Source organism: Stenella coeruleoalba, assembly GCF_951394435.1.
Source record: "Stenella coeruleoalba genome assembly, chromosome: 6".
In the NCBI taxonomy this organism is placed as follows: Eukaryota; Metazoa; Chordata; class Mammalia; order Artiodactyla; family Delphinidae; genus Stenella; species Stenella coeruleoalba.
Genome location: NC_137151.1, coordinates 120907641 through 120921469, shown reverse-complemented (window position 1 = coordinate 120921469; position 13829 = coordinate 120907641). Strand labels below are relative to the sequence as shown.

Here is a 13829-nt window from a genome sequence, read left to right as displayed (position 1 = left end):
ATTTGGAATGTGCTCTCAGCTGCACCTTACTCTATTTAGAACGTGCATGCCTGTTGCACTTCCCACACTGGAAGCACAGGAGAGAACTAGGTTCATTTCACATCAGAATCATACTCAGACTTTTTCATTAATAATATGGAGAGGACATTTTGTATAAAACAAACTTCAATTTCTTCACCTGATCAATTTAAAATAGGGTGTAGAAAATGGCACACACACTATTTATGTGTATATATTTGTATATATGTATTATTTAAAATAAAGCCTGAAGTCCCATTATCCTGAAATTAAAAAGAAAAAAATAACCCCTCAATTTAGAGCCAACGAAGAACTGAAGTTCCTTGATATATATGCATCAACTAATTTTATGCAGCTATTTCCCCAAAACAGCAACAACAGTACCTCTCATCCCACATGCTCTTCTATAAAGTGACCTTATCACTCATTCCATCAAGGGAGATGTTGGAGGTGACCATGTTCCCCAACCCCCTGAATCTGAAAGAGCTTGTGACTACTTTCACACAGTGTCACAGGAGTGACACTATGTGACTCCTGAGTCCAGGTCAGAAGAGGTGATGCAGCCTCTGCCCGGTTCTCTGGGGGAAGCCAACTGCCAAAGAAGTCCACCTACCCTGAAGCTGCCATGCTGGAGCGGGCACACGTAGTTCCTCCAGCCACCAACCCAGCTGAGCCCCCGGCAATAGCCAGCGTCAACTGCCATTCACACGAGTGAGCCCTCGTGCCGCCCAACCTATCAAACCTTCCTAAGATCGCAGCCCCAGCTGACCTCTGGCCATAACCAGAGGAGACACCATGGAAGAACCGCCCAGCTGAGCCCTCCCCACAGAGTCCTGACTCATAAAATTACCAATAAAATGCAAGGGTTGCTATAAGCCAGTCTGCGGGTAATTTGTTATGTAGCAACAGTATCCAGAACACCGACTACCTTGGGGAAAGTATCCATAATCAAACTACCTTGTCTGGGTATGTTTTTTAACTCTCTGACTTAGAACAACTGGAAGCAAACAGTGTACAAAACAAACACTTTAAAACTCAGGAAGAGTTTAGATGATCTGCAAGTAAGTTCACAGAAAGAGCTAAGAACATGGTTGCTCGAAGTGAAAGAGTGAGCAAATGGGAATGTGAAAATTGGTAGAACTGAGACAGAAACAAACATTCTTAGGAAAGAGTGGTTTCTTTCCACCATGTGGGAAATTCCTCAGGTAGAAGCAATGCTCCTGGTTAAGCTAATGGAATGTTCCATGACTAAAACGACGTTGCTCCCTGAAGTTTGCCTACCCCTCCCCCAAATGTTTGTGTTTTATTTTAAAATTTCCCCTGAACAAGCATACAATAGAATCTAGCTTGGAAGGTGTGGGCAGGCTCTGGAGGGGGCACCTTCAGGGGTGTGTGTCTGTGTTGTGAGGACAGGAGACGATCTGCAGGTCAGCAGAAAGGGGCAGAGGAGGAAAGACATTTAATCAACTTACCCACGTTTACCTTGACCTCTACATTCTCAAATACAGAACCGAGTCAGCGTTCCATAGCCTGCCAGAGAAAGCCACAGCTGCGTCCATGTCTTGGGTGCTCACTTGTCTGGAGCTTTTCCATGGTGCCAAGAAGATGGTTTGGTGGAAAACTCAGCCTTGACAAGGGTGAGTACAAGAAGTGTACTCAGATAAAATACCACCAGGTTTTATTTAAGTTCCTTTTTATTTTCCTCCACACTGGCAAAAGTTCCGAGGGAGCTTAAAGTTTTGTAAACATTTTAACTATCCCTCTTCCCCACCCCCCACTTTTGAATTTACAAAGCAAAGGAGAGCAGGAGCCCCAATTTTTAATGGTTCCCCATCTCCTCATGCTATTTGATCCAAAAACTATGTACAAGTCTGTAGCAGTCTCTGTATAGTTATTGTACATGTTTAAGAGGGAGGGAGGCAAAAAGGGACAGGGAGAATGGTGATCCAAAAGAATAAAAACAGAAACCCAAATATAATCATCCAAAACCAAACTGCTCTCAGAGCAACTCCAGCCTTCTTCGGGCAATGATGACAGAAAGAAAAGGCGCTCTACCAGGAGCCACCCGAACCACAGCACTTCTTGCACAGGGGCGGACGGTCCAAAGGCTCCAGACCAAAGTGTGATTGGCAATTCCAGGTGATGTTCTGTGGGGGGTTGGCAGAGGCAGGAAGAGTATTGTTTATAAATAGGGCTTGAATACATTTTATATCTGAAGTGAAGGGGTATTATGAGGCCACAACCAGAAACCAGAACCAGGCTTCTCTCTCCTGTTCTCTCCCATCCCCTCCAGCCCACTGCAATCTCCTGTATAGTGGTTTCCATGGATGAAGGTCTTAAAGATGGTCAGGTTTTGTATGTTCTTTTTTCAGAAAAGGCAAGCAACTTGCCATTCCAGAATCTTTAAACAAAACCTTTCGGGGCCACAGCAAGACACACACGCAATGCTCTGAGGAAGCAGATGAAATTCCGGGCTTTTATCAGAAGCAGAAGTTTATCCCTATCCAAAATGAAATTACACATATTCATACATATGGTAAAGATCCTAACTGCCTCTTAAACGAGACAAATTTTCAGCAGAAAGGCCCAAAACAAACTGGTCCTAGTCCTCTGAAGTAAAAATATTTATGGGAAAAAATCCGTTTTTGTAAGAAAGAAAAATTAAAAATAAGTCCCTCTCCCAGGCCACAGGGCTTCCTTTGTCCAATCAGGTTGGAGTATGCCAGGGGAGAAGTCAGCTTGCTTGGAAGTCACTATCTAATGAAGAAAAAACATGAATCCTTTCTCTGAAAGGATGCTCAGAAAGAAGAGGCGAGGGGTGTGCAACATCAAACCAATCAATCTAAACTCCATCCCACTCAGGGCCTCTTTGATGCAATCCCAGAGTTAGCAGCGGCAATGCAACCTTCAGACTGGAAGAGCTCTCACTGTGTCTCTGTCGGACACTCAAATCACAGTCCATGGGCGTTTTTGTTGCTGGCCAATGTCTGTTACCATTAACTCTCTTCATGATTGCACCAGTCAGACCCCATGCCCATTTTTTTTTGGGGGGGGGGGAGGGGAGAAGGAGAAGAAAAACAAAATAGAAGGAAAAAAGTGACAAGAGAAAGTAAATTGCTATTGGCAGATCCCAACACACTTTCTGGGAGACAGTAGGTGAAATCACGGCACAGTAAACACGTCTGCCCAAAATCAGCCTTGTTGGGGAGTAATCCCAACTGCCACCCCCAAGACACAGGGTCTGGTCCACTTATCTACAGTCTGAGATGCTCACCAACAAAAATGGTTTAAAGAATCTTGGACACAAAGGGCTGGAAGAAAAAGCCTGAGATGATCGGTTCTGTGATTTGTTGCAGTGATAAAGAGTATATGGTGAGTAAGTGTCGTGTCCAAAGGTGCAGAATCCATGGTCAGCAGAGAAAAGAGGGAAGGCCAGTCCGCTCTGGCAGGTGCTCAGTAGTCATCCAAAGTCTCGATTTCACCCATATTGAGTCGCTCCGATGAAGCATTGACTGAAAACCCTGCAGGGAAAAATTGGCAACGAGTGACTGACCACACCCAGACAACCATGTGGCTCAAATTCTAGGCAGGCAGCTGGAATTTTAGTCTCCTGTTTTTGAGCACACAAATAGGGATACTAAAAGGAGGGAGAAGAAAGGATAAAAGTCAATGTAATGGTTTTTTTGCCCTTCCAATTAGACATTCTATTTTTATATGTTTTATCTTAAGGTTCTGATATAATTTAATTAGGGAGGAAACACACACACACACATAAACCCAGCACCACTGCTTAAAAAGAACTGCAAACCACTGCCTTAGAGAGTCCTGAGTAGAGCCTGGGTTTTAAGTGTGTTTTAAGGGCCAGGTTGGCTAGGGGGGAAGTTCATTCAGAAGGTGTACCTTAAAAGAATGGGGCAGGGGGAGGGCAGGAGTAACACACTAAGTACTTCGTAACCACTCAACCAAATGACTGTGAAATGTGAGTGGGAATAACACTATTGGGTTGGCCAAAAATTTCGTTTGGGTTTTTCCATAAGATGTTATAGAAAAACCCAAATGAACTTTTTGGCCAACCCAATACTTCAGCCCCATTCGCTATCGGGAATACTTTGGGTCCAAAACTTTGTCAAAGTTCTGGTCAAGAGATTTTGCTTTCAGTGGTAGGAGGCTCCAGGGAAGACCCACTACAAGATCCTTAGAGCCCTCAGATGTTCTTCCTATCACAGAGCAGACAGCACAGAAACACTGAACTACTTTATTCGACTCCATCTACTCTAAGTAGACCAGCAAAGGGAAGGATTTCATTCAGCAATATTCACTGACTGAAGTGCAATCTGGCTTAGAAAAAGCAGCACTAGCACAGCCACTGAAGGCGACAGGCAGCACTTACAAACACTACTGAGGTCTGGAAACCTAATGCCATCAGCACGTGTAATTTTTCAATGAACTCCATGATCAGAGATTGATAAAAAGTACTATTAACAAGGCCTCTTTGAAATGAGTGATTCTCAGAAAGCTTTCAGTTCATCCACCCTAAATTAAATCCCAAACTGTTTCAGCTGCTATTTGAATATCAAAAAGTAAACAGGCGATGCTCTCCAGTCTAAAGGCAGTTCTGTTAATATTGAGTTTTCTGCCCCCTCCTTTTTGTTCTTTAATGTTCAAGTTTTCAAATACACATTTTAAATGTACCAATAATAAACAAAAAAATGCCTTACATAATAAAAATAGCTTAATTACATTACATTCTTGATTCCAAAATATCATGACTTGAAAAAATAAACACGCCTATTTATTAACCAAGGAAGCTGTGGTACAAGCTGCTTACAAGGCCTCCTACTGGGAGAGGCTAGGATTCCAAATCCCAACCTGAGTTCTACCCCTCAACTGTGTTCCCATAACCTGCAAGATTTTTTCCCTTGAAAATAATGAAAGGCTTAGTGTTCATATTTGAAAATAACAGTTAATTAGGTAAGTGCAAAAACCTAAAGACCAAACAGTTTATGAAATGAACTATTACTCTATTCTGAAGCAGGTTTTTCTTTGACTTCACATATATCTCAAGAACAAATGAAATGTGATAAAAACAATAATGAGCCACATGAAATAAAAGTGGGAATGTAACAAAAACACAAACTAAATCAATTTTAGTCATACAAACACAGGAAGGGAAAAGAAGCCTGGGGCCAAACAAAGTTAAGTATTCGCTGCTATAATATGACGATTACCGGGCTGGGCTTTTAGCAGACATGGTCTCATTTACCTGTCCAAAAAACCAGTAAGGAGGGCACGTCTCCTCCCCACTGGACAGAAGGGGGAGCTCTGGGATATAATGAGACCCCATGCAATACAAATGAGGATGTAAGCCCAATATGCCCAGCTCTAAAGACTATATTAGGTTCAGAACAACAGACTCCCACTCACATAATTTCTGTAAGGTTTGGGAGACTGTTTCTATAAGGAAAGTATGACTGGTGAAAAAATGGTATTGTGTGTGTGTATTTCTCATATCCAAGTACAGGATGCTGGCTCACAATGGCACTTGGTAGCTCTAAAAACTAGAAGAAAACACAAGAGTACAATGGAGGACATGATCATTAAAATGAAGCTGGAATCTCTCTGAAGGTTTGTTTTAGAAGCAAAATTCTCTTTTGATCAACGACCACTTTCTCAATGGATACTTTGGGGTCAAATTAATGGATACTTTGGGGTCAAATTTGAAGCTGTTTTCCCATTATGTGCATGGGGAACTTGTGACTGATGGATGTTTGTTAATTTTTCTTAATCTATAAGTCAATAAGGCATATATCAATTAAAAACAATAATAAATGGATATGAGTAGGTAAGGGGCAGAAATTATCAGATGAATTTCCAGAGGAAAGTTTAGTTGAGCAGAAATTCTCATTAAATGGTGCAAGCAAGAGCCCACCCAAGTGAGCTTCTTCAGTATTTTGTTGAACAGTTTTACTTCCCTTATATTTAATTTTTTTTCCTTCCCTTTCAAGATACATATTCCTTAAAACTCTATTCCTAGAATGACCTATGTCTCATTCCCTTGAAGGGGGATTTTAAGTCCCTTTCTTTCTTAGGTCTATAAGAGGAGATGGGGTCAGATCAGATATTTAATCCAAAAACCTTTACCTCATTTTCAGAGGAACCTTTTCCCTGAGAACCTTTTCCCCCCTCCCCCCACCAAGTACCACAGCTAAATAGCGGGGGATTCTTAGCTAGAGCTCACAACCAGAACTGAAGGAACACTCTTAAATCTACATTCACCTATCTCTGTCAAAACTGGATAAATTTTGGACTGTTCCATCCATCCTTAACATAAACTTCCAAGACATGCAGAAGAAAACAAAATTTCGCCAGATCTCTAGGTTTCCGAAGCCAGCTTGCAGAGCACCAGTTCCCGAGGGCAATCCTCAAAGCTGGGTTTCTGTTACTGATATTTTGATTTCTCCAGCGCAGGAAACCTCTGAAGTATGGATACTACCAAGGGCAGAGCAATCTACCTCTTGCTGTGCTATCAGCTCTTTCATCTCTGTATCATGCCTCCTAGTCACTTCACACTCAATCTACCCAACACTTAAACACTGCATCATTCCCCCGTAAGCCTGCTCCACTTTCCAGGGCTCATCATTTTAGCAAAAGGGCAACTCTTTTCATCCGGCTGCCCACACCTTTCCATTCTCCTTGTCCATCCCCTAAATTTCTAAAATCCATCTAACTCCTCTCCATCTCCACTGCCAAAACCCTATTCCAGGCCACCAGTACCTTTCATCTGGTCTATACTGCAGCCTCCTAACTTTTCTGCCTGATTTCCCAATCTGCCACCTTGGCCAATATAACCATTCTATTCCAGACAACACAGTTTTATAATAGCCTATTCTACATTCATAAATAGAGAATAATATTAATTTCAGCATTGCCTGTGAGGTTGTTAGGGCCAACTTAAGAAACACAGGTGGCCCATCAGCTTTGCCTATGCTGTTTATTATTCCAGAAACACCATTCCCTATCCTTCCTGTCTTTCAAAGCCCCAATTCAGGTGTCACCTTTTCCCCAAGGAAAAGGCTGCTCTGTATGAAGACACTGGTCCTCAATGTTAGATAAGAGTAGCCATGGGTAACACAGAAGAGTGAAAACAGGCCTGCTCTGAAACCCCAGCTGCACTGCTAAATGCTGTGTGACTCTGGGAAATGTCTTAAATCCTCTAGGCCTTGGTTTACTCATTGGTAAAGCTGGAACATCACCTCATAATGCAGGATAATTATGAGAATTGTATTATACACACAGTGAATGTCAACAAATACTGGTTCTTTTCTGTGAACATGTGACTGGATTTATGGTCTGCTTCCACACAAATCAGCATTTTAAATAACTTTTTCTGTTGTCCATTAGTATTATTTTCCAACTAAACTGAAAGTTTTTTTTAAAGAAATTCATGTTAGATATGAAAAAAGACTTTAAAACTGAAGGCACCGCACAATGTATTACTTTTCTTACTCCCTGTAGCACATGAGGCATAGCTCCTGCACTGAGATGCCCAGTAAATACTGACTACTAACTTTGAACTGGTCAAAAACATTTATTTTTTATAAGAAGTATTTCCCTTCATGAAAAACATTCCACCATGGGACTCACATATAATCTCCCACCAACACCCAGCTAAGACATTAGGCCTGTGCTCACCTAATAAACTGGGATCTGCTCGGACCATCTTCTGCTTTTTCTTCTTCTTGCCACTTTGTACAGCTTCAAAATTAGACTGTTGGTTGTTGCTTTGATTGGTCTGAAATACTGAATGGAGTGCACTGTGGTTCATCCCCCACACAGAGTCCTGTAAAACGAGACAGCACAACTGAGGTTACATGGTGGATACAGGCTTGGCCCACTCCGAGGAAATGGTTGACCTGGGTCTCACCTTACCAAGGATGAGTTTAAAAACAGAAAGTCTACCGTGGATTCTGGTAATAACGAAACTAAGAACAGTCCACTGAGGCATGCTTTCCCTTCATTTAGATTCAGACATCCCACTTGAGCTCTGTCTCCACAAGGCCCGTCCTGGTAACTCCAGGTGTCCACACTGCTGTGACAGCACAGCTGTCAAAACCTCTCCAGATATACATGGACTCTGTATCATCCACTAGGAATTGGCTCTTTGGTAATCCACACCTCTCACCTACTCAAAGTGGAAGGTTCCTTTGTTCTCTGGGGCCCATCAACAACGTGTGAAATGTCTGACAGGTTATAGTACTGTCAGTACTGGGTACCAGTGGATCCTGAGCAGCAGAGAGCTAACATTTGTAAGTTTTAACTATTTAAAACCAAATTTATGGTCTATGACAAGTTGGAATTTGCAATTTGACAGAGGCACTTATATGAACCAAGAACAATGGGGCTGATATGCCTAACAGAGAATGAATGGCTATATTTGCTAATTGGGAAACTCACAAAGGTCTCTGGACACTGAATTTGAAAATATCAAGTCCACCATGTTTTAAAAGGTTCCAGTCACGTGATATACAAAAATGGGAACATTGTTCTAATTTTCATTTCTCTGGCTGCTCAACATTTCAAGACATTAACACTCACAAGGGCACTGCACTCACTCTGCTGCCTCATACCTGCTGCTGCGGCGGCGGCTGTTGCTGCTGCGGCTGCCGCTGGCTGGCTTTCTGTTTGGCGCGGCGCTCCAGGAACTGCTTGGCAAACTCCTTGGCCTCAGAGGTATCTCCTAAATAGGCCCTAATGTAATCATGGACCTCATAAGGAGATTCTACTTCTTTCAGGAAAGAAACAAATGTGGGAACTGTAATATGAGAGGAAACAAGACATAAAGAGTAACAATGAAATATCACACAGAAGAGATCAGTTTCAGTTTTTAATATATTTTAACACCCAATACAGACATTAATGATGGAGACTTGAAAGGCATGTAGCTATTATGTTAAATATTCTTCAGTCTCCTCTGGAGTAGTAGTGGGGGGGACCCACTATCACTGCAATGCCCCAAATCATGTGAAATAGCACAGAGACAAAGATACCATGCATGTTTAGTTTTACTAAACGTTATTTTGGTAGAAACTAAATCATGTTGATCGAAACAACTGTTTGTCTAAGGCTAAAGTCATCTGGGGATTCATTTCTTTTTCCCTTAAATTCAATCAGTATTTATTAAGTGTGATAATGTGGGCAGGCACCACAACAGATACTGAAGATATAGGCATAGCCTCCTTTCACTTCACTGAGATATCCTAAGTTTACAAGAAAAACGGAACATGCAGCAGTGTGGTGCAGGAGAAAAGCACAAGTATCAGAGTTAGACAGACATGGGTTTAAAACCTGATTCTGAAATTTGCTGACTGTGTGACCTTGATGAGTTACTTAACCATTCTGAGCCTCTGTTTCCTAATTTATAAAATGGGGATAACATCACCTACATTGTAAACGTATGTCATAAAATTACTGCAAAAATTAGATACCTAGGATAACACATGTTAACCCCTATAAAGTGCCTAGTACATGGTAGGTGCTTAATGGATGGTAGCCATTGCTATTTTTCACTACTCTTTTCTCTGGCTCGAGCGGACCATTGGTTATTGTTACAATGCTACAAAGGAACCCTTCAATTCCTTTACTGCTCTGTTTTTAAAAGATTCTTGGTTTTAGAAAAGACATCAGAGGTGGACTAGTTCAACAAAGCCCATGAGTTATGGGAATCCCTTCCACACCAAGCTGGAGGGTAAGGGAAAGACTCACTTCCATCTAAGGCTGATAATTCTTCTTTGTGAACAACTAACAATTAGCAAGTTTTTCTTCAAATTGAGCTGAAATCTTTTCACTTGCATACATTATGGGTCTTAGCTTTATCCTACACAAAATAAGTCTACTTGCTCTGTCACATGATTCCTACCCCTGCCCCCAAAGGCAGGAAGGGAAAAACCTCACATCACCTCAGACTTCTCTTGCCCAGGCTGACCTCTGTCCTCACTATAACAGTTACTCTCCTTTGTCCATCTGGCAATGCCCCCCATAAAATGAGCAGTATGGAACTATGACCTCTTCTTCCCTGTACATTATAAGACAGCCTAAGATAGCATCTACTTTTTGGTAACCACTGATAACCTATTTCAGCATAGTATTATAGAACTTTTCTATAATACTATTAAAGAGTCAAGTTCCTATGGTAGGTGCAGGACTTGACCTTCATCAGATTTCACCTCCTGAGTGTTGGCCCATCATCATTCCAATTTTCTAACTCTTTGTGGGTCCTGCTCTGCCATTCCACATGCTGGGTTTCCCTCCCCAATTCTTACCATCCAAGTTATTTGCCGTATTAAGGGCATGAAGCATCTGTTCACACCACTGGGTAAATCCATCTTGGGCTTTATTTACTCCCTGAAAGAGCTTCAGCAATTTTTCTTCTTCTTCTACTTTCTTATTCTGCCGGTTAGACACACCTACAGATTTACTAAAGCAAAACAATAGGGCGATATTATATTCCCAGAAACTGTTACTATATGATTATACTCTAACACCATAAATAGACAATGTCTTGGCAACACCGGATGGCTGTCCAGCAATCCAATTCTTGGCTCCAAAAATGAAAACAAACAAACAAACAACAACAAACCCGAAATAAAAAAACTGAAATACTGGGGGTGGGGGTGGGGTTACTCAATACCCCTTAAAATCTAGCCTCAGTTAATACATTCTAGTTTGTGAATACAGGGCTTCTTTTCAGAGAAATTATTAAATGTTCCCCTATGTGTCCTTCAGTAAGACTTTAAATTTTGCTAAGCCTCAGTTTCCTCATCTGTAAAATGGTACTAATACTTCTTTGGGTTATCAAAAGGAATAATGATACTATATGCAAAGGCCTAGAGCATAGTGCCTGGCAAAAATGCTCAATAAACTGACACTTAGTGTCCTATTCATAACACATTAAGCCCTCAATCAAGAAGAAATACTCTGACAACACTACCATTTATTAAGTAGTTACTATGTGCCAGGCACTTTACTAACTACTTCACATGTATTCATTTAACCTTTAGAACCATACCCATGAAGTTATTATCTTCATTTTATAGATGAGGGAACTGAGGCTCAAAGAGGTTCCCTCTTGCCCAAGGTCACACAGCTAATAAGTGGTAGTGCTGGGATTTGAGTTGATGTATTTAACATTAAAACCCATGTTCGTTCAATAAAACTGTATACTAAGGAAAGAAAGATGAATGTAAAATGTAACTAATTTATCATAAAAATAAAATGGTTTTAGTGTTTATAATACTCATAGTATAAGTAACTTAAAAATATAAATTTAGAGAAAAACGCTAAAATCTAGAGAATACCTTGGTGAAATATTCCACAGCAATAACAAAAATATTAAGTGGTTACCATGTGACAGGCAATGGACTAAGTGTCCAGCAACCAAAGGAGCTCCTAGTATAATATAGATGTGTTTCCACAGGGAAGAAAAGCAATCATCACACTATGACCTCACATGGTAGGATACAGGTGAAAATAAGTAAAAACTAAATAACTACCTTTCTCTGGCCACCCCATATCCTACTCCTCACACGCCGCTTCCCCCAACCCACCAAAGAGCATAGGTTGATCATTTTGAGCCCTACCTGAGACTGGCGTTTTTATTTTTGTTTGTTGAATTCCTGGGTCCCACCTCTTTCACTGCATCATCCCAGAATCCCATGTTGGAATTTTTAGTGTCAGCATTACTCCAGATACTACTGACTAGGTCAGATGCCCACTGGTTAGGGGGACCAGCATTTATAGAGCCCCAGACAGAATTCCCAAGGCTGGTGTGCAGGTTGGAATGCTGTTAAAGAAAAGGAGACAAATAATTACAGTTAACAATATTAAAAAGATAAAAAGGGAGTCCACAAAAGTTAGGAAAGATAACTTAACTTATAACACCAGTCCACACAGTGACTGCTTAGGAAAATGAACCCACCGGATTATTCCGGGCTCTGCTGGGTTGCTGGTGCTGCTGCTGCTGCTGCTGCTGCTGCTTCTGCATTTGCCTGGCTTCTTCCTGTTGTATCTCCAGAAGGGACTTTGCAGTACCTGCGGGTTTGCTGACATTCCCCCACCCTGAGAGTTTCTGCTGTTGCTGCTGTTGCTGCTGCTGGAGAGCTTTCATCAATTCCCTCTGCTGGCGCCTCTGCTGCAGGCACAGAAACAGAAGGCAACTCAGGATTCCGTTGTTTAAAAAAATAGTTACAAATGTCCAGTATACTAAATGGAATGTAAATACATAGCAGCTATATGAAATTAAACACCATGACAGAGTTAACTCCTCTACTGCAAATAAAGATGTAAACTGCCAGAAGTACTAACAGGAGAATAAAAAGAAATTAAGAATTACTTCTTAAAAATTAAGTAGGGCTTTTGGTTAAGCATAAAGGCAAAATATATGTTTACTTCCAAAGCCCTACCAAAATGACAGAAAAAATTTTTTTTCTAAAGCATAAACCTTAAGGACAAAGAGAATAAAATAGACTTTAAAAGCTGGAAAGCAGGCAGATAAAGACAGCCAATATAACAGACCCAGTAAGTTGAAACCTAAGTAAAGGAAGCTCAGAAACAGGCCAATTCACAGAAAAAGCTCAGGAATTAGAGGTAGGGGTATCTCACATAGAAGAAGACAGGCTGAAGGTCTGTAAAAAGCAGCACGGAGACCCTGACTACCTCCCCAACCCAAAGCAGTTAACAGCTATCCCTCTCTCCCCAGAAGAAAATTAAAACTTTCCATTTTAAAGAGGCTGAACCAGATTAGCGGATTAGTCTATAGGAAAGCTGACCCAGGACAAGAGAATACACCTACAGATACCAACAGATGGTGGGACTCCAACAGAACAGACCATTACAGAGACCACTACGGAAAAGCCCAGCAAGGTGCTGTATATACCAGAACCTCCAAACAGCTTTTCTGTGCCTTATTCCTAAATATGAATGAATAGCCCAGGATCAACAAACACTTGACAGAGCTTCTAAGATGAAAGCCAAAGACCAAATCAAACAAAATTCTGTGGAAACAGAAACAAGACAAGGGAAAATAGGAGCTAGCTTTTTAAAATGCTATCAGTAAGTAATATTTGTAGAGGTAAGGTAGTGCAGTCAGTAAAACAAGAATAAGAGGCTATAAAAAGAAACACTTAGAGTAACAACATATGGACTCAGAACTTCAAAATAAGAGAACATACATTAGAAGTTCAATAGAAGGACTGAAAGATAGGACTGAAGAAATACCCCATCAGAAAAGATAAGAGATGGAAAGCAGGAGAGAAAACCAGAATCAGTCCAGGAGGGCAACATGCAGATGACAAGAATTCGAGAAAAACAGAGCACCTGTGCAGCAAGCCAAGCGTGCGTTCAGATCTGAACAGATCACAGGGTCCTGGAAAGGACACCTCCAGGCAAAGAATGGAACAGAATTGTCCTAGGTTTTCCCTACGTGAGAAATACGTATGGAGTGGCATTTTATACCTTTTGAAGAGTGTAGGAAGACTTAAGAGTTCAAAGAAAATTAATCAAATAAAAACACAAGGCAATTATTAACTTCTAACACACAAAAATATGAACAAGAAAAGACCTGTGATTTCAACTCTGATGACCACTATTATTATTTGTAAGCAGAGACCAAAATTACTGGAACAATTTCTAGCCTTGAAGGGGGAAGATATAGTCTGCTCTGCATTCAGCTGTTAAACTTTTAGAAAAGAGAGATGATTTCAGAGAAAGTTCAGTCTATTTTTTTATTTTAAGAGGGTGGGAAATAAGATAATTTT

General features: G+C 41.0%; 1 protein-coding gene across 4 annotated transcripts in view; it reads right to left on the bottom strand.

Moving 5' to 3' along the window:
* Window positions 1-1379: 1379 nt before the first annotated feature.
* Window positions 1380-13829, bottom strand: part of GIGYF2 (GRB10 interacting GYF protein 2) — a 126641-nt gene continuing 114191 nt past the window's right edge. For 3 of the 4 annotated variants that reach the window (XM_079925062.1, XM_079925064.1, XM_079925063.1), the window contains 6 exons: window positions 11993-12205; window positions 11655-11857; window positions 10338-10492; window positions 8646-8830; window positions 7711-7858; window positions 1380-3539 (listed from right to left, as the gene is read on the bottom strand). In XM_079925062.1, the coding sequence (XP_079781188.1) occupies window positions 3472-3539; window positions 7711-7858; window positions 8646-8830; window positions 10338-10492; window positions 11655-11857; window positions 11993-12205 (972 nt within the window). In that variant the 3' untranslated portion in view covers window positions 1380-3471. The remainder of the gene's footprint in view (window positions 3540-7710; window positions 7859-8645; window positions 8831-10337; window positions 10493-11654; window positions 11858-11992; window positions 12206-13829) is intronic. The other variant, XR_013828852.1, reaches the window with a different exon arrangement.